Source organism: Notamacropus eugenii, chromosome 4, assembly GCF_028372415.1.
Source record: "Notamacropus eugenii isolate mMacEug1 chromosome 4, mMacEug1.pri_v2, whole genome shotgun sequence".
NCBI classification, from domain to species: domain Eukaryota; kingdom Metazoa; phylum Chordata; class Mammalia; order Diprotodontia; family Macropodidae; genus Notamacropus; species Notamacropus eugenii.
Genome location: NC_092875.1, coordinates 224,667,759 through 224,693,712, shown reverse-complemented (window position 1 = coordinate 224,693,712; position 25,954 = coordinate 224,667,759). Strand labels below are relative to the sequence as shown.

The following is a 25,954-nucleotide window of genomic DNA, read 5'->3' as shown; positions in this document are numbered from 1 at the left end:
GAGTTAAAACATCAGGTTACCATTTTAGGGGGAAGGAAGAAGATCACATTGCAGAATCAATGATAATATGTAGTCTATTGAAATGATTGGAGAACAAGAACAAATTTTATTTAAGGAACTTGAAGTTTTATTGTTAAAAACAAAGCAGAAAATTCGGTTCAAATTAAAACAACAAGCATTTATTAATCACCTACCATGCATCATACACTAGGATACAAAAAACAGATATGATATTCGGATTGAAGATCAGCAGAAAGAGTCATATTTACCTTGTTCCTTAATTTTTGTTTGTGGATGCGCGCGCACACACACGCACACATAGTTTTGTTTTGTTTTTTCATTGTGATGTTGTCATTTTGCTCTTGGTGGTGCAACAGAGTAGAAATATATCCCTTATATCCCTTATACCTTCAAGTCGCCAGTGATGTCTATCAATACATGAATAAATGAATGAATGAAAAATAATTTATTAAGCTCTTTATGTGTACAGCACTGTGCTAGTACTGGGGACACCAATTGAAAAACAAGATAGTCCCTGCTCTCAAGAAGCGAACACTCAATTGGAAAAGACATCACAGAGGTTTTAACTCAGTGTCAGATGGTGTTTATGGTACAGTGGCAAAGAAGATGGTGATACAGATAATGGGGTAATTTCTACAGCTAATCATATATGTTTCTAATTTTGAAACATTTGATAATGCCAAGAACTTTGGTGGCAAGAATTTTAATTTTTGGATCATCAATAGTTGTGTTTGCTGTAGTGGCAAGGGCTCCAGTACTTTAAAAAGCAGTTTCCAGGGAGTATCTCCATAAAGGTTGCTTCATAAGATAATGGCTGCAAGGACTCTGCTAGGTGTAGAACTGGTGTCCTGATGGGAGTGGAAAGCACCAGTCCTGAGACAAACTGCTTTATTTCAGCATTTGGCAAAAAAAGATAAAATATTTGCTGATTGAAGAATTTTGGGGGCACTATCAGTATTCTTGTTTTGTCAAGTTTTTAGTTGGTTTAATTTCATTGAGGAAATGCTGATAGCAGTAATTGTAAATATTTGGTCATTTTTCATCTGTTAGAATCAACCATTTGTTTAAAGAGGTTAACTGGAGCTGTTTCAGTTATGCATGGTATCATACTTGTTTTCCTACCATTTGCTCTTGATTTCTACCTTTGCTCTAATTGTTTGATGGTCCCACTGTCCACAAATAGTTGATGATGTATTGATGAATATGTAACCACTATTTCTTATCCATTTAGAAAGTTGTTTTTTTTTTAATGTAGTTCAGTGCTTGTCATATACAATATCTCCATTTCTCTTCTTAAACAAAAAAGATATACAAGCCTGAGACTTCTTGATGGTCTCCCAACCTTTCCTTTGCCACATTGCATTTTTACTGTTCTTGCTCTGACCACTTTGGCATTCGCATCATTGACTATCAGAGTAAATGTTCAGTTATTCTAGTGGATTACGTCAAGTCTTTATAGAATTTCTCCATCTCTTTAAAGGATGGTGGTACATGAATTGCAGCCATCTCCTTTGTAGTCCAAGAACAATAACAACAGTAGTAACTACCATTTATATGATACTTCCTATGATACAGGCACTGCGAGCACTTTACAAATGTCTCATTTGATCCCCACAACACAACCCTGTAAGGCAGGTGCTAGTATTACCCCCATTTTACAATTGACGAGACAGAGGCAAGTAGAAGTTGTGAATTCTCTACAGTCACAAAGCTAGTAAGTGTCTGAGGCTGGATTTGAATTTAGGTCTTCTGACTACAGTCCCAGAGCGCTATCCACCATGCTCCCTGGTCACCCTGTCATGTTTCCTGGTAAGCGTCAGCACATCAAGGCAAAATGACAAATTATCCCATAAAATGATATGACTTTTTTTTGGCTACCCAATTGAACTACCCCATATGACTCCATGGTTACTACTGTAGAGAACCTATCAGATTCCCTTCTCTTTAGTTGTAATTTCTCAATGTCTTTAGGTTTCTATAGTAGCAAAAATGTCAATTTAGATAACTACACTTGCATAGACTTTCCTCATAATGATCCATTGAAGTAGATTGTAAAAGCATTTTGTACGGGGTGAGGCAGGTTGCCCTCTGAGATCCTTTATGTGGACTACTTTGGGTATGCAAATGCCCACCACTAATGCAAATCAGTGGCTCATATCTATCTTTTAGAAGTGCCTTCCTTATACACTGAGAAGTTAAATTACTTGGTCATATTAATATGATTATTATGTAGCAGAAATGTAACCTGTGTTCTATCTATATCACAAACCTGTCTTTCAGTAAAAGTATTTTTATCCTGATTTTATGGGTGAAAAAGCTAATACCCAGAGAGGTTGTATAACTTTCTAATGATGACATACCTGTTGTGTCAGAATTAGAATATGAATGACGTCTCTGGTCTTCATGACTAATTGTTTTTATGCTATGGTTCAGTTCCAGAAATGTTATATCAATTCATTGGTGAATGTATAGCAGATATCTCCCATGAAGGGAATAAATAATTAATATTTATACACAGTCTAGGAACTATATGATTCTTGGTAACGTCTGCCCCTTTGTCTATCACTCTGTCACTGTCATTCCTGAGGCAGAAGTTCACACAAGACTTAGAGCTGTTTTTTTTTTTTTTTCTTATTTAATTAATGGGTTACTGTGGCCAACCTTCTAGAATCTGTGGGAAACAAGGAAGGAGTTCTGTTTCCACAGGGCTAAAAATCATCCTAGCTTTAAGTGATCAGATTTGTGACCTAGCACAGTCAGATTAAAGGTCAAAAGTTTGTGCACAGGCTTGATGAGCTGTTGGAGGGAAAGTCTATCAGAGAGGAGAACATGAAGCCACGTGGCCAATGAATGGTATTGCTGGAAGTCCAAAATTCAGAATAGTGTAAAAGGGCTTGGATTGGTCTGAATAAATTGTAGTCTTCCTGTAGCCTTATTTGGGAGCTACCCATTCATTCAGGGGGATTGAACATGAAGACCGATAAAAACTTTCCTGATTTCACAAGTATTGTTCTTTGTTTAAGGTGAGCATGTTTCTCACAGTTGGGGCCTTTTTAGGTGGGCATATTTCTCACAAGGTGAATATGACAGCATTTAGCAAACTGAACATTGAAGAGAAAATGTAGACAGATACGGAATCCTTTCAAGAACCAGAACTTGTCCTCTGTAGGCGTGGCTTTCCAAATCCTCATGTTGCCTCCACATCATGATAAGGCATTAGAATTGCATCTTTGTGGGTCCATATGAAAAAGATCTTTTCTGTATTGTTTAGTTAGAAAGCTTCATGCTTTCTGAAATTGTGCTGGGCAATGTCTGAGATAAGCTGTAAAAACTTTTGTATTTTCTCAACAAGTTATTGTTGAATCCAGGAACACTTGATTTTTTTCTTGCTTTGATATCACATTGGTGAATCTGTATCTCTTCATCCTATCTAATAGGATATTTAGTAAATCACTTGGTTAAGAAAGGGGAGAAAACATTCCCCCTTCATTTGACTGTGCATTCATTTCTTAGTGAGGAGTAACAATGCAGGCATAGGCCTTGATTCCTGGCCATGGACCATTTTCAATTCTGCCCTGTTCTAAGACACAACGTACCCTATCCCATTGTGTAGTTCAATATATTCTATATACTGGAACAGCATGACAAATACTGTTTTTCTATCCTACTCAGCTCCTCCTCTGCAGATTGTAAAGAATTTAGAACATAACATATGCCAGTGAGGGACCTAGGGAGTTGGTGGGTGGTTAATGCCCTTGTACTGTGAGCCATAAGTGCTGTGTGTGTGTGTGTGTGTGTGTGTGTGTGTTTTACTCCCTCCTACAAGTATTAGTGAGAGTGCTGGTAAGGGGCTTGTTTGACTCATATGACTCTGGTCAGGTATAGAGACTGGGGGGATAAAGAATGGACTGCCTGTGTATTCCATTGGTATCCCCATAATGTCAAGACATTCAGGTGAGGCCCCCCAGTATACTGAATCAATCCTCTAGAGAGCATTTATGGGGGGAAATGAACAAGAGTCTGATATGACAGATTCAGTTGTGATCTGCCCTCTTGGAGGAGGAGGGAGGGAACCACTCAGGTGGTTCACATCTCCACAGAAATGTCTTCTTGGGTTCAAGTATAAGAATGGAGCCTAGCATGAATTCATAGCATGGTCTAAGTATTGACATAATATAGTCATTATATACTGAAATGAAATTTGGCTTGTATTCATAAAACTGCCAAAGGGTCTCTCACATAATACTCCCTGAAAATTAGCACCAAGCCCTTCATAATATGAACTCCATAAACAAGAGCTATTCCCTGTGCAAAACTGAAGCAGATTTTAAATTGGCTGATGGCTGCAGCCTTTGTTAACATCAAAAACAACAACCAAACCCAGAACAAAAACTCTCCACAGACCCTTTTCATGAATCTGTAATATCAAAGTGAGTTTCTCTTTTATACTCCCTTTTTTCTTGGTGGAACATCATTTGTTTTCCTATTGTAATATGAATTTTAATCTTTCAACACATCTTCACATATGGTATAACCTTGGTTTTTATCTTTAAATGGAGAGGAGGTCAGTCTGATTGAGAGAAAAATTGGATCTAGCGAACATTTAAACAAATGCAGTTGGAGTACATTCCAGTAAGTCTAGGAACCCTGTTTACAATTGACTACAGGGGTAACTGTGTTGGAGATATTTGAGCATTTCTAAGTACTTTAACAAATAGGAAAATAATCTTCGTGATTAACAACTTCATTGTTCCCCAGCAGTATTTGCATACAAAGTGGTTTTCTGAGTGCTTGAGAACAATTTCATGACTTCCCCCCTCAAGCAGGCTAAACATTTCTTTGGGTTCTACTGTTTATTTGTTCAGCATATTCCTTTTCTATTCTGGCATTTCAAGACTTTCACGTATTTTACATAAGTGGATCCTGAATTAATGAGGATTTACTGTATTAACGCTCAGAATGTACTTCAGCCCTTCAAGGATCTGTGACTTCTCCAGTGCATATTACAGGCCTTCCCTAATTTAGTAGGTGGTTAAATGACTTACTCTGCCTCTCCCCCGCCCCCATAAATTATCACCTGTTGGACAGCCTTCTGATGATGAGCCTCTTCTCCCTTAAAAAAGAGCACAACATGTGAATCTTCCCCTGTCTGATAAAGGATCTGCAACAATTTATAGCTTTTGAGAACCCGGGGTTACTTGAACTGTATATAGAAAAGTATTTAAATGCTTACTGTATGCTAAACGTTGGGCTAAACCTGAGGATATGAATACAAAAGTGAAATGGTCCAAGCTCTCAAGTTTATATTCTAATAAGAGACAACATATAAGCAAGGATGCTTTGGACTGGAAAGTCAGGTAATAAGTGTAACTTCCTGGCACATGAACTGCCCTTTCCAAAGACAATGGTAGTTTTTAATTTCACTACAGTTCTCAGAGGAAGATGTAAAAAGAGAAGAGGGAAATGTGAAATATGAGCTGGAAACAGGGTGAAAAATGACAAAAAATATAAGGAGGCCAAAGTCTGGCCTCTGAAAGGGCCTTAGTCTCATTCCATGATGAGACATCTGGGTAGGACTTAATGGAATCCTAAGAATATCAGTGAAATTATTTTTTTGTCTGAAATGTTGATTACGTTGGTGTATGGAATTGATCAAACAAAGTTGCAGCAAGCAGCCGCTAGAATGTAAATTATCATGTTAGGCAACAGAATCTCTACCTTTGCTCATAATTCCAAGGGATTTGTGATCTTATTATCATGGGCATTCCCTCCAGCTATGTAGACTACAACCTGTCTAAGAAGAAGTAGTTTATATTGCGATTAGGAAAGACAAAGCAGAGATAAAGCACCTATGAGGTCTACTACAGACTTGAAAATTTTGTCTTTCCTCCTAACCATCCCTAGTCAATCTACTGAGATAGCTTATTTCTTGGTCTACCATCAAATAAGTACCTACTTGTTTTGAAGAATGTAATTTTCTCTTATTAAAATATGTGCATTTATAAAAAGTAACTTAAAAACAATTTCCTACTTTAGAAATTCCTGAGTTGTGTGTATCCTAGGTATGTGTCTACCTTGGTTTTGAGAAGGGAAGGATGCTGGTTCTTTTTTTGGTTATGAGTGACTAGGACTGGCTTAGTTTAGACCAATGCAAAAGAAGGCATTGCTAGAAGAATGTTTATAGCCAGGCTGAGGGAGTTGCTATGGAGTGGGTTGAGAAAAGGAGTGTTGCTACTGATTTTGTAATGCTTAGGCCCTAAATGAAACCAAATGACATAGACAAATGACACAGGTGGAATTTGAAATATCTGCTCAATTTTAAAGTCCAAATGAAGACTTTTCCTGTGTGTGCTTTTAATATATTGCAGCAAGTGACTTGGGTTTGGTAGCAAGGTAATCCTGAGTAGATTTTTCCCCCTAAACATTTAAATGATAGTATTGATGAGGTAGGTAAAAATTCAGGTTTGTCTAGTCTGGAGAGAAGTCAGAGTTCTCCTAGTCAAGAGGTCTAGTCCTTAGGAGCATTTACTGTTTGAGAACAGACAGAGTCTTGCTTTTATACCCAAGTTTTGGACACTCAGCTAGGAGTCAGTTATGCTTCTACATGGGCAGTTAACCATAGGGAAGGATGTCAGGAAGGGGGAAACAGGTGTGTAAGGGGAGGAAAGTTGGAAGCAGGTGTATTGAGTACTTTACAAAACAGTTCAGGGGTATAGTCACAAAACAGGGAACTTAACTTGCAATAATCAAGGATATGGGTACAAATCATAGGGCTCCTGTACACAGGAAGGCAACAGATAGACCCCTTCGTTTCTCGCAGATTTACATTTAGGCAGTGCTCTCATTGTTGCTGGGCAAAAGGCAACCTCATCAATATTTTCCATAAAAAAATGTGAATTAGCTAATTTATATGTATTTTTTTTAAATTGAGATTAACTCTGATCTAAACATTTTTTGATGATATCATTTTTGTTTATTTAGTCTTAATGACTAAATAAATTATTGCTTAATGCAATAAACACTGTTATTTATGTGCTATACATTATATTATTGCATTTTATCTCTATTGTTTGAAACCATGCCATCCTCATTGTAAGTAATTTAAAAAATGGCTGGCATGCATACTTACTACTTTATGGTTTTCAGGACTATTTAATACATAATCTGTTTTGTTTTTCACAAAAAACCTGTGAAGTTGTCACTAGAGAAGTTATTATACCCGCTTTACAGATAAAGAAATTCAAGGAAGCTGAAAATAAGAGGAACGAAAAATCTAAATAAACTCTACCTTTACTATATTCACTATTTTGAATTAAGAGTATTTAAACTAAATTAAAATATGGGTCAAACAATTGTTTAAATCTGTAATTTTTCTCTAGAAGATTAAGAGCCATTAAGTTCCTAAATGTTACACTGCAGACATTTGTTAATGGTTAAAAAAAAAAAAAAACTTTATAAAAATACATGTGGTGAATGTGTATTCTTAATTTACCTCTATAACTTAAAGTGTTATGGGTACTCAGAAAATTAGTTGTATTAGTCCCACATGCTTATATTTATCATTTAACCTGTATTTGGGGGATCCACAATGATTGACTCAATCAAAAATGGTTATACTTGTTATACTATAAATATTTGATATATTAATTCTCAAGTTCACTAATTTCATGCGTAAATAGGAATATGAACATATTTCCATGCAATTACTGTTTCATCTGTATATGCAAATGATAATATATGTATATAAATGGAGACATATTTTCAAATTCTTGCTCATTTCATTGTCCATTAAAAATAAAGAATAGATTTTAGTTAATTTAATTTTATTCATTCTTCCCTCCCCCATCAAGCATTTGTTAGAATTTTGCAGATTAAGAGTTTTCAAAATAGTATAACTCTACTCTCCACATGAAGACCTGGGATTGGAGATTTTCTGTCAGTCTACTGTAGCTGAGTTTTTCAGGGAAAGGAACTATGCAGAGAATAACTTGAGACCACTTGATCACAAGATGAAAAGAACATACGAGGTTGAATCATATGAAGTTAGAAGATCCTTTTTATTCTCCCCTACCCTCTTATTATTTATCTGGACCTCTGATTTCATATTCTCCCTCTTCCAACGTAGATTAGCAACTGTTGTACTTAGAATTTTTGAGAGTTACCTGTAGTATTGATATGACATACCTAGGGTTAGGTTGTTAGTATAGGTTAGAAGAGAGATTTGAATCTAGATCTTTTTGATTTTTCAGCCAACACTGGCCTTCATCCCACTGAAGTTCACTGCCTTTATCCTAATGTTGTCTGTAGTTTCATATCCTGCAAAAATCCTCTTAACAGATTTCATTTCTTGTTCCGAACTAATAGAAAAAAGCATTGTAGGCAGTATGTTAAATACAGATAATGGAACCAAGAATCACTCTCCACTGCTCCTTAAAGTCATCAGCCTGATGTATAGCAGGATCCTGAAAGACCAAGAAAATGATGGGCTTCTTCTAGAAGAACTCTGGAGAAAAATTGAAGAAACATTATTTTCCTCCTATCTAAATTCATGCTACATCTGAACCTGGAATTTTATGTATATTTCTGATTGATAAATCTGAAGAAAGAGATATTGGAGTGAAAAAAGTCTTAAGAAGGGCATCTAAATTGAGCTATAATATATACCCTAAAAGGTTCAATGAATATTCTCTATGAAAGACTAAAACAATGGTCTTCAGGCTGGAAAAACTGATGTTTAAGAAAACATTTTAATGTTGTCTATAAAGTCATTGAAGGTTCAGTTAATATGAATAAAGCGTAGTTCACCCAGTCTTTGCATATGAGAACTAAAGTACATACCTAGAACCTTGAAAACAATAAGTTCAAGACAAGAAAACTACCACTACTTTATGAAGAATATAAAGGTGGTTCAGATTGAAAATAAAAATAACTTCTTAAAAGATCTTAATATATAGATGACATATCTAAGTTGGATTAATAATAAAAATAACAGTATTTTAGGATCCCCTACCTTCTGAAATTGATTTTACGCAGGAAAATTAGACCTTCACAATTTATGCCTCTTGTTAGCAATATAAAACAGGTTTGGGAATAGACTAGCCAGTTCGATTCACTGTGGCAGTTCTAAAATTCTTACTTTAAGTATCGTTGACATCAACCATTCATGATACTCTAGATGCGTATTTTGTTTCTTTTATAGTATCTTAGTAAATGCAAGACTGTAATCCTCACTTAATGTGTAAACTGTACTCCCAACCCTAAAAAATAGGGCAAAAAAGCCCAACCCCAAATTTACTCTTACAATCAATCTTTATTGTTGGATTTCCAGATACATTTTGTGAAGTACTTGGGAAATTCAGCAGTGAAACTGAGTTTGGGCTGATGACTAATGAATTAAATTCCTCTTTACTTGGGTGACCTTGAGAAAATAACACCATCACTTTTTTGTCACAGTATATCCAAATGATATATATTCAAAGTGTGGGGTTCTTTTTTTGTGTCACTAAGTTTATTTATGATGGTTTTTCTGTTTGTTTTTCTTTTTCTTCCCCTGGGACTACTGGATGGGTTTGTAGCTTTGCAGCACGTGTGCCGTCTCTATTCACAGTTCACGTTGCGAGAGGAAGTATATAGAAAATGGGTCTGACAAACGAAGAAAGATCAAGATGAAAATAACAGAAAAATGTACTCTACTACAATGTGGGCCATCCTCAGAGTGCCTTCCACAGTCTTACCATCTCAGCATCTTGGCTTTTTGCTGATGATTCCTTTTCAGCAGCTAGGATAGCACATTTCTCCTAAAAGCATAGGCTTATTCAGCCTACCTCCGAAGCCTGGAATAGTGCATATAATTGAGCAGATTAAATTTCTGAAGGACATGGGGTGGAATGTGTAATAGATAGCTATTTATCCTTCTTGAAATTTCAAAATTGTTTACCCATTTTTAACTGCTGATGCTAACACAGACCTTGGAATGGCATTAAGGTCTGACTCAGTGATTTTTTCTCAGTGGATTTTGGCAGTGATTGCAATCCTAGTGATACTCCAAGATGGGTGAAAATTGTTGGTGATAAGAAATGGTGATAGAAAAGTACAGAGAAGCTGAACCGGAACCTGATGTAGGGAGAAAAAGCTAGATCCTCAAGTACCATTCAAACAGGAAACAAAAAAAAGTTTGAAACCTTTTATCCCTATATTCTGTTCCCTTCAGTAATGATCCCCTAATGACAATGGCCTTAAATAAAACATCACATTCCAAACTGGAGCCTATAATCAGGATTTAATTTGTTCCCTGCTGATAACTGCCCCCTCCCCTGACCTTCTTAAACCACTGTTTTAAATAACTTATGCACTAATAAGTATCGAGGGTCTCAGAAAAACAATGTAGGGTCACATTTTATATTCTGAAAGTGGATATCAGGTGGCATGAATTGGTTGAAGAAATTATAGGGATTGATGCTGTGAGAATGTTCACAGTCCTAAGCCTATGCCACATCATCATAGGATTACACAGTTTGGTTCTGGAAGGGATTTTGATTTTATCTAGCTTATTCAATCAAATAAACATTTATTTAAAGACCCTGTATGTGCCAGCTACTGTGTTAAGTGCCCTCATTCCACAGATGAGGAAAGGTTTAGAGCAGTCAGTGTAATCTGCCCAGCTTCATATCAATTATAGATAATTTCTGATGACTTAGAAAATATTGGTAACATTGGCCCTTTGTCATCCCAAACTTAAAGCAGTCAACTAAATATTGGTGACAGATTTTGGCACCAGTTATTATATTTTCTATTTAAATTATTAGATAAGTTACACCCAAGGGCAGCTAGGTGGTGCCAGGGGATGGAGCACTCAACTTGGAATCAGGAACACATATCATGAGTTCAAATCTGGTCTTAGGCACCTACTAGCTGTGTGGCGCCTGGGCAATTTACTTTACCTCAGTTTGCCTCAGTTCATATGATCTGGAGATTAAAATGGCAAACTGCTCTAGTATCTTTGCCAAAAAAATCAAGTGGGGTCACGAAGAGTACAACATGACTGAAAAATGACTGAACAACGAAGTTACACCCACTTAACAAGACAGAAAGCAGAGTTCATGTTAACCATCTCAAATTCTGAGCAACGTGGTTAAAAACAATGAAAACAATAATGACAGCTGCAATTTCGGGACAGTAGAGTCGTAACAGAGTGGACATTTTAAATTTCTCTCTATAAGATTATAGAATTAGAGCTAAAATTATACAGCTTAGATATGATTTAGGCCAAGGCGTTTTTATTTTTGTTTTTTTTGTTTTTTTCTGGAAAAGGCAGCTGAAGCCAGAGAGGTTAGATAACTTATACATAGGTAGCAGTGAGGAGAGATGGGAACTAAGCACAGATCTGACTACAGAACCCTTACTCTTTGCTTTTTTCCAAGCTGAAAGATCATAGGTGTAGAGCTAAAAGGGTTCTGAGAAGCCATCAAGATGGTGCACCTAAGGAAAGGCACCCCAAATAATCAAGATGATGGTGACTCAGGAATAAATAGCAAGAACTGGTCACTTTGCTTCCTATAGATTTCCTCCCCCCTCCCGACCCTCCTTTTTCTCTTCTCTTCATGCTTTGAAGTTGGCAAAGCAAAACACAAATATAAGAATTAGGTATCAGAAGGCACAACTAGCTTGTCTAGGTGATCAAGCTCCATCTAATGAAAACTTGATACTATGTTTGCTCTCCCTAAACCTTTCTGTATACATCTTAATTTATATCTCTACTCTCCCTGTAGTTTAAGAAATACAAAGCTACCTCTGTATGAGTTTTAGATTTTCTTAGGGAGAACCTAAGAATTCTTAGTATAGAGGGCTTTACTATAAGTGGTAATTCCATTCTGTCATGGTATTTTTGTTTGTTTTTGTTTATTTGCCTGTTTGTTTTGTTTGTTGTTTTTTGTATGCAGAGTATTCTACAATGTCTTTTGAAATGGGAAGTTCAGTTGTGCATTTCTCAGGTCATGAAGTTCAGGCAAGTGTACAATTATATCAGAGTATCTCAAGGTCCATCAGTTTGATATAATATTCTTACACAGCAGGGACATTCCCAGGCATGAAATATAGTGCTAGTATGTGATGTCCCCACCGTTAGGTTCGGCTTAATCATGTGGATCTAATGAAGGTATGAGTATTTCAAGAGAGTCTTTAGCTGATGTGTCAGGTGCCATTGATTTAAGACTCCAGTTGTGTAGAACAGCCTGTTTCCCCATTTTCCTCTTTTAAAATACTGAAATGCTTTTGGAGTCATATTTAGTGACTAGACACACATCAGATTTTGCTAATAATGAAAAGGATAAAAGGAAGAAAAATGAAATGATTAATAATGGGTTTCTTTAGAACAGCAGATGGTTTCTGAAGGAGCTTTCTTACTCTTTAGATTCTAAATAACTAATATGTTGTACCACAGAGACTTAGAAGTCCTTTTCCTCGGAGCAAGTTGAATTAATTAGCAGATATGTATTGAATGCCTACTGTGTGCAAGCAAAATGGCTAAAACCTTGGAGGGACAGACTGAATTATAAAGTGAAGCTGCAAGTTACTATGATTTTAAGATGACATATATACATTTGGAAATAAGACTGTTTACTGAAAGAAATGAAATTGTCTTGCTCATGAAAGCAGGTTGACAGATTCAGATAGTGTTTTTCTTCTGTGCACAATAAGCATTCAGCTTATCTTTCCTAGAACAATAAAATTTCATGTGCTGCTGCCTGACATAAGAATTATTTTTACATATCTCCATATCACTGACTCTCTTGTAAGTTAATCTCATCTCACATCAATTTTTCACCAGCTTCACTCTGATGTTGATAAAGGAGATGGCTCCATCAAATACATCTTGTCAGGCGAAGGGGCAAGTTCCATTTTCATTATTGATGAGAACACTGGGGATATTCATGCTACAAAGAGGCTGGATCGGGAGGAGCAGGCCTACTACACACTCCGAGCACAAGCACTAGATAGGCTGACTAATAAACCTGTGGAACCAGAGTCGGAATTCGTCATTAAGATTCAGGATATCAACGACAATGAACCAAAATTTTTGGATGGCCCATACACTGCGGGCGTGCCTGAAATGTCTCCTGTGGGTAAGTACAGATCACTTTGATCTTGTAGTTAAAAAAAAAGCAAGCAAACTCATTTTAGGGCCACTTTTTAAACTCTCAATTTTACGTATGTATTTTGTGATCATATTTGCCCAAATTATCTGCTACTACTTGTTTTGGAGGGGATTCACAGGAGACACCAACCATGAGTCCTATACTAAAAATATAACCTTGCCCTAACTGAAGAAAACAGTAATCTATATAGAGACACAGAAATCTCACTACATGTAGCTGTTTTTGGAACCTGAACCAAGTGCTTTGATCTTTTATCTCTTCTTTGCTTCAGTAATTAAGCACTGTTTTCCTGTTAAATGGAAATGAAATTATACATTAAAAGTATATTAAAAAAAACATCTCACACCAAACAAATACAAATCCTTGTGATTTTATTCTATTTTTTCCTATGCCACAAGGGCAGTGGTTCAATGTGATGAGCAGTACATTGTTGTCAGGGTTTCCTCCGGAACACTATCAATGGCCAGTCAGTCTGCCATTTGGATTGGCTGATCTCTGTTTTCTTGTAATGAGCCTGCATTTCACTGATAAATGTCCATTTATATTCACTTTCTAATCAAGTTATAATTTCTCCATAAATTTAAATGGAAAGTGTACATTTAGTTTACATTGGGCACAAAGTAACTTTCTGTCTGTGACAGGAAAAAAAATGTGTTTATGAGCCTGATGTCATTGTTATATTGCTGGCAGAATATCAAGTAAAGCATATATTTCTGCCTCAAGAAATAAGAAGGTCTTTTCTTTTGTCATTTACTTTGTCCAAATACAGCTATTTTAGCCAACTGTGTAAAGAAGAGTGAAGAAGGAAAGATAGTGCAAAAGCTTATAGTCTAAGGAGTAGGATAGGGCTAGACTGATTTTTTGCATTTGTTTTCTAAGGATCGCCAGTTCTTAATAGTGAAAGCTTAGCTGAAATAACAAGGATTAAAAGCACATTTGAAAATAATAACATTCCAATTGTATTGATTTCCTTCAAATATGAAACATTTCTCATGAAATGTTGTATTTGGTGATTATAGGATGGCTATTGATTACATTTTTCCCTATTTTATTTTTAATTTTATATATTGTTTCCCTTGTTTTAGTAGGTATTTTGCTATTAAAATAGAGGACGCTTCTGTTTGAGCTTGGCTTTGGCTGGCTAGTGCTGCTGATGTGGTAAACCTCAGGGACTAAAAACCCTAAGAATTAGAAATTCTGGTGCCTCTCAGGCTTTCTCTCTTCAGTCAGTGGTTTGAATTTGGTTCAAGCAGTTTACTATCCTTAACAGGCCTTTGAATATCTTTACTTCTACCAAACAGGGTCATTTTTGTTGTACTATTGTTCTCAATACTTCAGAGTGATTCTCAGAGATGCCTGGAAGACAACAAAAGTGGCCCCCTGGAGGGAAATAATGTGGAGAAAGGAAATACATATTTCCTTCCAGAACAGAGCTGAATGGGGAATGCCAAAAAATGGGAGCAGTGAAGGGACATTTCAGTAAACATAGTATGCATATACCCCTTTACAGCATTGGGGCACTCATGCACAATTTTCACTGACTTACTGAAGGCTTCCTATGTCTAGGTAATGACAGAACGTGGCTATTTCATACATATTTTAAAGTAGTTTAATATTAGCTACTTTTTAGAGAACTATATACTTTTGAGGCTAAATAATGTACCTTAGTCTTGACTTTGACAGTGCCACCCTGACATTAAAATAAATGAATACAACATTTACATATGTGTGTTATTTTGCTGGTTAGATTGACATATGTAAAAGCCTGGCTCAGAGCTTTTTAGAAAATCATTTTTAAATGCCTTCAGGAATTGCTTTACAATAACATTGGATACTTCATTTATATTGAACTGAGGTTTTCAAAGTATTCACTGCTTTAGCATATATGGGATATACTGATTTTGAGTCATAGGTTTTTCAAATTAAATATTTTTAATTAAAATACTTGCAGTATTCCTCAACTACTGTAGGACTTTCAGGTAATGTCTGTTTATAAACAATCAAGAAAATATTTCTTTATTGGGTGATAAACAGTAATAAGGGCAAAGCAAAGGATGGATAGTTTTGATTGCTTTTCAAAATAGCATTGTTAAAAGTAATTCTAAAAATTTAATTGTTCTTTGGGAATATGGAAGTTACTGTTGAATAAATGGGTTTTTCAAAAGAGGTTTTTTTGTCTTAGGATTTACCTCTAGCACCAGATTTTAATAGGCTTCAGTTTTTGTCAGCAGTGGTTCATTTGTCCCTTGGGAGTGGTTTTGGTCTTTCAGAAAAAAGCATTCATATCATTGAGAAACCTTTAGGCAGCATCTCCCATACTACTAAATCAAGAAAAACAGTAATGATGTCACCAAATAGATATTGCAGTCTAGAACATATGAGAAAGGGGTGTGTGTGTGTGTGTGTGTCTGTGTACATATATTTACATATATATGTTATATATACACACATATGTACATACATAGACACATAGCTATAGATTATATGTTTGTGTGTCCTTTAAATTCATTAAAAGCAAGTAATAGAATTTTGAGGCAAATATAATCTCCTTTTAAGAGACAGTGTAGAAAATCTTAGTATTACAGAGTTAAAGGTTTTATAATTAGAATGAGTATTTAAAGACAAATCAAGAACAATATTTGGGGCATTTAGAAAAGTAAGGGAATAATAAGCCTTCAAGTACAAATGATGAATCAAAAGATATAGACACTCAGTCTGTAATATCTTCTTAAAATATCATATGTTATCATAAGGGAAATTCAAGGGAAGATAATGGTATTATATAATAAAATGAATGATGACTAGAAGCTACATGACAGCGGAGAGAGCTTTTCTTATAGCATTAGGAAGCCTTGGATTCCTCAGACATTTACTACCTCTGTTATTATGGTAAAGTCACCCAACCTTTCAATGCCTCAGGCAACTCTCTAAGGCTGTAATTCATAGAAATATTGCCATTCTGCATTATTCAGGGAATTTCCAAAGAAGCATAATGATGATATATTTGCATCATATTTTAATCTTTAAAATAACACTTTCCTTAGAAATGTGAAAATTATCCAATCCATTCATTTTTATCATATAGTCATTATTATCACAATCCTTTTTTACCAGTAATTTCAGTTTCTTCATTTCTAAAATGAAGAAATTGGTCCAAATAACTATTAAAATCCTTTCTGGCCCTTAAGGTTTCTGTTGCTACATTCATTGTCACGCATTTATTGAATACCAGCATGCACATTGTAGTGCATCTACTGGGCGCTAAGATTTTAAAAATTGATTGAAGAAGATATATTTTTCTGTTTTCAGGGAATTTCCATACCTAAATGGCCGCAGAGTTATAGACCACAGGAGAAATAAAGAAATAAATGTCACTAAGTAGCTAAAGTAGTCATTTAACCTCAAGGTCTACATATTAGCTAATTTCTGTTTTTCTCTGTGTTTAATATTATTAGTTAATTTTGGTTGTAGCCTTAGATACATGGTAGTCAGATTGTACTAACAGATTTGGTGAATCTTAAGTACCGTTACTCATAAAGGCCACCTTGAACATCAGGAGCAAAGACTTCTGGGAACCTTGCCGCTTCTGATCTTTTGTAGATTGCATGTGGTTGATCAAAATGTCCAAAGCTCAGCCTTGGTTTTTTTTGTTTGTTTGTTTGTTTTTGTTTTTGTTTTGTCTTCGACACACATATATATGATAGTCCTAGTAGGTTGGAACAATCAGTTAGATTTTTTTTTTCTAATTTACCAAAATATTTTATAAATATTTGTAATTTTTAAAATGTTCTTGATATTAAAACAGAAACATTTAAATGTGCTTTATAAATAATTAGAATTGCCAGTTTACTCATAATATCAATCTAGAATTTACAGAATTTTTTATGAAACTTAGTGCTATTTAATTAAAATGATATTTTGATGCCATACAGGAACTTCAGTGGTACAAGTGACGGCTACAGATGCAGATGATCCTACTTATGGAAACAGCGCCCGAGTGGTTTACAGTATTCTGCAGGGACAGCCATACTTTTCTGTGGAGCCAAAGACAGGTAAAACTGGAATACAGCATCCTGGAGAAGGATTTGACGTCTTTTTGCTTGGAATTTTTATGGGGCATTTTGATAATATCTGTTATGACTCCAGACATTTTATTTGTCCTGATCTTGTTTCATTCATTACATTCATTTTGGTAACATAGAACATGTTAATTCTCAATCTCCATAGCCTTCTTTGAAATATTTGGGTAAGTCAGTGGTTTTCTCTGTCAAATTTTATCAGCGTATTAAAATTTGTAGGAATCATTAAATGTGACTCTGACTGTTTCCTCTTACGTATGCTGTTGAATCTTGATTAGCTGGTTGTTCATTCCATGATGGAATTCACTTAGTAATTTAAGGTGAATTTTATAACTCAGAGCATTCCTTTCTGCCTCCTATTTTTCAGTTGTACCCTTCCCTACCAGAAATTGTTATCCTCCTCAGATATTCATAATATTAATCTAATCAAAGCAATTAAGAAAACAGATTTTTTTTTGACCAGTCCCATCACTACTGCTACAACTAACAAGCAATAATGCATTTCAAACCAATTTAGGATTTTAGATTAATTCTATTCCATACTAAGTTCCATGTTCTCTAGATTGTTTTTTATTTTCATTTTTTAAAATTGTATTCTGTCAAATCCAACAAATCCCATTTAATCTAGCCAACATTCATTAAGCTCTATCTATATGCAAGGAAGTAGTAGGCACTTTATATAATTCTTTAAAAATTATGTAAAATATTCACCTCTTTCCCTCAAGTTTACTTCTACTGGCAGAGATAAAGTGGGGTGAACAGAACAATCAATATGTGTACAGACGAGCATGATACAAAGTAGGATGTTATCGGGGAATCATAGGATCATACATTTAGAGCTATAACTTGACAACAGGGCTTTTTAATCTGGAGTCTGTCAACAAATTTTAAATTCATATATGCATACATACATAGAGACACATAGCTATATATATGTATACATATATATGCAGACACATATATGATTAGATATTTTTTAAATTTTATTGTAAAAAATTAAAATCAAAATGTATATATTAAACAAGATTTCAGAATGGTTGATTTCTCTGAAAATTCTGTGTATTTTATTTTATACATTTAAAAACATTATTTTGTGACGTAGTCCATAGGCTTTGCCATACTGCATAAGGGTTCTATGACACATGAAAAGGTTAAGAACCTCTGCCTTAGAGGTCACCTGGTTCATCCGTCTTGAGGAAAATGAGTCTCAAATAGCTTAAATCAGGTCTAAAATGTAACACAAGTTTTAAGTGACAGAGCTGAGTTTCAAAATGTAGGTCGTCTAACTGCAAATCCCACTCCATTTTCATCATATCATGCAAAGGTGGAAGCCAGAAAAAGCTCCCTAAGGAAGTGAGGAGAAAGAAAAACAGTACATAATAAAGGACATATAAAGAATCAGTGTTAATTGACTAAAATTACTTCAGGTCATCAGCAGAGGGGGTAGAAATATTTGTCATTAAAATTTGTGGTTATTACGCTGTGCTCTTTGACTTGTATGGCTGCCATGGGTTATTTATTTTTATTTTTCTATGGCTTTCCTTCATTAATATGAAAATTAATGAAATAACTACACTTTCTCAAGTTCTGTGTCTCCATGGTAGACTAGAAAAAGCTCTTCTGGTTCTCACTAAAACAGGTCTTAGAGCCATGATATTCCTATTCTATGTGATTTGGTTTCCTTGGGCTCACTTTTGTTCTTTATAAAATAGTCATTGTGATCCCCTTGCTTTATCACTGTAGGAAATTACACATATAATTGCAAGCATTTTTTTTCCCTTTTGGAGGAGGGGGAAACAAGGCAATTGGGATTAAGTGACTTGCTCAAGGGCACACAGCTAGTAAGTGTCGTGTCTGAGGCTGAATTTGAACTCAGGTCCTCTTGACTCCAGGGCCAGTGCTCTATCCACTGCACCACCTAACTGTGGGGCACTTGACACTCACTAGCTGTGTGACCTTGGGCAAATCACTTAACCCTAATTACCTCATCCTGGGTCATCTCCAGTCATCCTGATGAGTATCTGGTCACTGGATTCAGATGGCTCTGGAGGAGAAGTGAGACTGGTGAGCTGCACAGCCTCCTTCACTCAAAACAAAGTCAAGTGCAAGTCATGTCATTATTTCTCTGATGGCATGGTCTTCTTCGACAACAAAGGATGAACACACATAACTGCCCTGTAAGGATTGAAAAAACAAAACGGTTGTGTAGCTTACTTGTAAAATTCACTAATTCACCACTTAGTGAATTTCACTAAATTCATGTGTCCTGAGATTTTTACATAGGCAACAACATGTTCTTAATATCTATTCAACAGTGAAAGTTGTGAATCACATGGGTGGAATTGCAGGGAGAAACAGTTCTAGATAAGTGAACTTAGAGGCAGTGAAAGAAGTAGATTTAAAATGTGAATAATATGAATGTAAAGGGTGTTTTGGTGATATATTTAATGATAGATCAAAAGCACCTAAATCTAAACACCCACCTTTTCCCTATATATCACTCCTTTTTTAGCACAGCTTGACATTGAAAAGCTTCTGACAGTTTTATCAAGAAATTTCACTCCCAGGAATTGTATAACCAGTCACCAAATAACATGTAAAAATTATAAAGCTTTCACAATTTTGTGGCTAGTAATGATTTCAATGGTATGCTTTGCAATGGCTTTTCAACATTTCTTGGCTAAAGCATTTTACTACTGCTTTAAGATCTTCATCTCACCACAGAAGGTACATTATCCTGTAACATTTTGGCAATTAAGCCATTTGGATATTGATTATTTCCCTCTTGTATTTAATAACTAATTATTGAATTAGGACCAAGGGTTTTCCCCTATTCCACTTCCTCATTCAGAAATCAACCAGTGTGGAAAATCTTGGGCAAAGACTTACCCAGGCTAAGATTTAAAAGAAATTCTAAGTTTAGGTGAATGGGTAGATTTCTGCTTATTGCGTTTACTCAAATAGGTCTGAGAAAATGTGGATTCTCTCTTGTCAGACAAGTGATATGGAAATTGCTAAGTGTCTTTGTCTAAGACTTGAGTTATCCAAGTCACTTACCCTAGCCAAGATCCTTACTAGATTGAACCCACATTTCATTGTAATATTCATTTTCTCTTTAATTTTTAACCAATTAGAGTTGATTTCCACCCTAAGGAATATGTCATATAAGTTCTGAGCCCATCACCTTGAAGGTCTTTGGTGTTCAGGAGTATCACTGATTTCCTTTATTAAAAAAATGCTAGCATTATTAATAAAGTGACTAATTACCTAGAAATTACGTCTCTCAAACTTTTTAAATGTCACAGTATCATCTTTGCCCTTCAATCATAAGTTGGAAAGTGGGTGAAACATGATGAAAAGAGTGTTGAACACAGAGTCACAGAGCCTGAGTTCAAATTCTGGCTCAGTCATTTACTAGCTGGGTGACTTTGGGCAAGTTGGTGAAACTTCTAGTCCTTAGTCTCCTCATCTGTAAAATTAGGGGCTTGGACTGGATGACCTCTAGGGCCCTTTCCACCTTTGAATCTGTGAGCTTATGAATGATAGTACCAGACTGTGTGGTGGGGTGGGGAGGGTGGTAGAAGCTCAGAAGGGAAGAGAGACATTGATAGCTTGAAGTCCCTATAACCATTGAGTCTTATCTCTCTATTGGCATTAGTGCATGTTAAATTTACTCTTCTTATGCCTTATGCTATTTTGATAATACACAGTATTATGTATTCCAATATGCATTGGAAAATGCATATTTTGGCAGAAAGGAAAAAACGAAACAAAACATAAAGAAACTGTACTTTTTCCCCTGAAACACATTGAAAGTTGGAAATCCCAAAGGAGACAGAGAGCTTGTAAATCAGCTTCCTGTTCATCTTTCTTACATGTTGTTAATCTGGTTCTTACTTATGTGAAAAATAATATTATTTCCTACATTTCAAAACCTATGGGCTACAAGCTAAGAGAGAAACAATGACATGGGAGAATATCATACCTGAAAATCCATTAAATGAAGATTACATATAAACAGGACCAAGTTATCATTTTCATGTTACTAGTATTCCTATGTGCTTTGTAAGTTTTCCTTCATGTACTACAGTGTTCAAATCACAACATACTACAAATTACATCTGTGCTATTACTGCTCACAAGTTGAGTGGCCAGAGGCAAACTATTTCCCTTTCTGCCTCAGTTTCACTATCTATAGAAATAAAAATGAGTTACACGCAAAAAATAATGTTCTTTGATTATTTTGACATTCTAGGATAAATCAGCTCATAATGACAAAGCATTTGAATGTTAGCTCTAACATTTGAAGAAATCTTCAGAAGTGTATCCCCTTACATATAGTTTGTCTTCACCTAAACCAGGGGTGGGGAACCTGCAGCCTCGAGGCTACATGTAGCCCTCTAGGCCTTCAAGTACCACCCTTTGACTGAATCCAAACTTCATAGAATTATTTGGATTTAGTCAAAGGGCTGCACTTGAGGACCTAGAGGGATATACACAGCCTCAGAGTTGCGGGTTCCCCACCCCTGAACCATTTCAGACACTTATTAATTCCTAAGGATAAACCTCTGTTCTTTAAGAACTATAGGAAATGGCTACCCGGAGACTAAGACTGGTAGATCACTTGCACTAGGTAGTCTGTTGGGTGTTCCCGCTGACTGTGGCACAAATATGGTGAGCCCACTGCCTAGGGAAGAATGAAACAATCAGAACAGAAACAGAGCAAAACTTATATGCTGATATATGAATGATCATGCCTATGAATGACAACTTTATTTCTAACCTGGGCATAAAGGCTTAGGGCAGCTAGGTGGTACTAGGTAATATATAAAGTATAGTCTAGGGTAAGTAAATCTAGAGTAAGGAAAATCTGAGTTCAAATTCGGCCTTGAAGCTTACTTGTTTTGTCATCTTGGGAAAGTTATTTAACCCAGTTTTCCTCAATTTCCTCATCTGTAAAATAAGCTGCAGAAGGAAATGGCAAATCATGCCAAGAAAAACCCAAATGGGATCACAGATAGACCCAATTGAAATGAGCAAATGACAACAATACAGTTTCAACATCCAAAAACCAATATGGGAAGTAAACAGTTCTAAGTCTAAAGTACTTAATTGAATATGATTAGTTTTGTGCATAAAATTAATATAGAAATTCACTTCTAAACATTATTTTATCATAACAGAATGGAAGTACTGTTGTTTTGTTTTGTTTTGTTTTGTTTTTGCTTCCCCTGCCCATGTTACATAGAGACAGACACAGGCAGAATTTCAGGTTTGGAAGGGACTTTAGTTAGCGTACATGTAATTCACCTCATAAGGAGAAAGGAGTTCTCTCTACAGTGTTCACAACAAAGATCTCTAATGAGACTGGATTCTTGGTCTCCTAAAACAATCCTCTTCACTTTTGCATAACTTTTGTAGTTAGGATGTTTTCCTTGCAGCAAATCAAAATGTGACTTTTTGCAACATATGTCCATTACTCCTTTTTTGCTCTCTGGGGAAAAGCAGAACAAGTTAAATCTCTTTTCTATGTAACAGTCTATAAAATCCTTAAAGACTACTCTCTCATCTCTCAGCTCCCACCACATTTCATCTTTTCTAGGCTAAGTATCATCATTTCCATGTATTATGTACATATATTAACATACACTAGAGCTTATGAGTATCTTATTTTGGTTATAGTTGATGTGCAGAGGAAAAACAAAACTTTTGTCACTCTTCTAGATTTATGAATTCATGAGCACCAAGATTCACTAATTCAAATATATGTACGTATATATATGAGTATCTAGTATTTGTATTTAAGACTTTAGTACAAAAATCATATGGCAATTTAAATATATTAAGGAGGAAAAATATATACATATCCTTTTTTCTAAAGAAAATATGGAGCACTAATGCATTATCTGATCTCAGCTTTAAATAGATATTCAACTTTGATATTCTAGTTGATATATGAGCTCAGTGATGTGGAGATTTCCTCTATCAGTACAAATTGCAAATTATCCATACTTTCCTATTATACACACTCTTGTTGATGATTCTTCCATAAATTCCCCAATTTAAAAAAATGTTCTCAGTATTCCACTAGGAATAGGGAGGTGATGGTCCCCATTGTACTTTGTCCTCATCAGACCTCATCTGAAGTGTTCTTTTCAGTTCTTGCTGCCATGTTTTAACAGGAACATTTATAAACTGCAGACTGTCCAAAACAGAGCAAAAGGCCTTGGATTCAGGTTCTATGAGAATCATTCAAATGATTCTTCAAATATATTCAAGAACTTGAATTGCTGTCAAGTAGAGTAGCCTTTGGCCTTATTCTCTTCAGACCCAGAGTACAAAAGTAGGTGAAGGGATAGAAGTTACAAAGAGACAAATTTAAATTTGATGTTACTAAAAACTTCCTTCTCTTATATCCCTTCCCCCTTTGCTAATCTTCAAAGACAAATTGCAAGTCTGCTTATCAACTGTGTTGTAGAGATGATTCCTTTTCAAGTATGATTTGCACTAGACAGCCACTAAGCTTCAACTCTAAAATTCTGTAATAAGAGTATACATGGTGCCTTGTATTGATAGGGATGTTTTTTGATTTGTAAATTAATGTTCATTATTGTTTTATAATGCATCATCTACCTCAGTGCCAGTTTTTTTTTTTCCTATCTTGAGTCTAAAAGGAGGTGAAGGTCTGAAGCGAATTGTAGGTTTTAATAGATAAGAAGTAATTAATGATTGACTTAATCTTTATTGTTTCTCTTCCTGGAATGAAGTGTTGTGATTATCATGACTAAGAAACAACACCCATGTAGTTTTTACAGGTATGAAGATTTCATTCAGTGTACTGGGCAATATCCTTTATTAACTTGTTCTTTCTTGCTTTAAGAGAGAATTCATGGGTGAACATGTTACCACTGAGGATACAACTTAGGTCTTGTGACATTTTCTTACAGACAATGTGTATAACTCTGGGTAAATCCTCTCTTAGCCTCAGTTTCTTTCTGTGTAAAATGGTGCCTATCTTACAATGTTGTTGTTAGGTTGTATGCAAAATAAAATGTGTATAAAATGCTCCATAAATCTTAAAGAAGCATATTAAAGTTGTAGATATGTTTTGCTATAAATTAATGAATTGATGGTTGAATGAATAGCATTTATTGGTTACTGTGTCCCAAGAACTGTGCAAAATACTGGGAATATTAGTGCAAAAGCTGGGCTCTGTCCTTCTGGGGAGTTTACTTTGTTTTAGAGAAAGTCAGTATGCATGGAAGAATGATCCAAGCAAGCTGTTTTCTCCTAAAAATTTCAGAGATGATGAGTGGAGCACTAGGGAAGTGTGTCTACACACCCTTTCCTGAAGTAATATGTAGTTTTGATTTGATGATGTTCCTCAGAGTAAGAGGTAGAGAGTGGGATGGCAAGGGGACTGGTAAAAATACATGGGGTTGGATGGCTGCTCAGAGGCAAGGGGAGTGGCAAAAATATGTAGATATATGGATGGCTAGATGGGATGCGAAGCATGCTCTGGCTGGTCTGGAATTGCCTAGATAGAGTGAGCTTTGAGAGTTTATCCTCTGATTCAGTTCCAGAGTCAAAGTTCCAAAGGTGAGTGGATTGATCAGTCAGTCTACCTAATTATCTACCTATGGGAGTCAGCATGGCACAGAGGATAGAAAGTGATTTCAGTTTCAGGCAGACCTGAGCTTGCATCTCATTGCCCTGTGACCTATGGCAAGTCACTTAATGTCTTAGTACTTTAGGAAATTTTCTGAGACTGTAAGTTGCAGAGCAGCTATTGATGGTTTCTTTCCTGTAAATTGCCTATTTAAGTGAAAGCGCAGGTAACGCTGGATACTTTGTAGCTCTCTAATCTATAGATACTTAACTCTCTAATCTTCCTATTCCAGGTACTCCTAAAAAGCCATCCATGCCTCTCTATCCTATGTAACTTTTATCTGTGTCCTCTAAACATACCATGAGGTTTATTTATGAAATAGAGAGTATTTCTGTGGTATTAACATATGACTCATGCCATGTTTAATATTTCTTATCAATTCAGTGTCGATATTAATATTGATAATAAACATATTTAACGTTTACTACTACTACACTGCTACTAATGCTGTATTTGTGCAAATACATATTTTCCTTATCAGTGTGGCATAAGTCATACCTCCTGGTCTTAAACACAAGTGCACAGACAACATATTCTTCCTTAAAAGGCATTGCTATAATAACATTAATTTTGATAAAATAAAAGAACAATGGCTAATGCTTAGTTGCTATATTCTTAAACCTGTGAACAAATTTTCATATAGTTTATCAGAAAGGTAGTATGACAGACCAGATTTGCCTTGGAGCCAAATTCATTGCACTTTTTGGTATAGCTGGATTATTCCAATCAAATAAATTCAGTTCAATTAATTTCAATATGCATTTGTACAAAATCCTTGTAACTTGGTATATGCAAAATCAGGTACACACCAACTATCTGATAATTCAGAATGTTATGCTGGTTTTTGAGCCCCTGTGCTTCTGAGGCAACTCCAGAGGATGGGAAACTGGTGGTAAAGAGGGTAAACAAAGGAAAATGACTAGAGTTATGTTTGAGTGAGACATTCTGACATAGAGCCACTACAAACAGCTTTTTCTAGGTTTATATTGGTTTTAAGTTTGAAAGACTAGAGGAAGGTAAGTCATTCAGAA

The 25,954-nt window shown here is 35.6% G+C and overlaps 1 protein-coding gene across 2 annotated transcripts in view; it reads left to right on the top strand.

Annotated features, from left to right (window-relative positions):
- The window catches only part of CDH7 (cadherin 7), a 196,077-nt gene that overhangs the window by 64,827 nt on the left and 105,296 nt on the right, over positions 1–25,954 (top strand). For both annotated transcript variants that reach the window (XM_072604149.1, XM_072604150.1), the window contains exons 3-4: positions 12,848–13,142; positions 17,108–17,227. In XM_072604149.1, the coding sequence (XP_072460250.1) occupies positions 12,848–13,142; positions 17,108–17,227 (415 nt within the window). The remainder of the gene's footprint in view (positions 1–12,847; positions 13,143–17,107; positions 17,228–25,954) is intronic.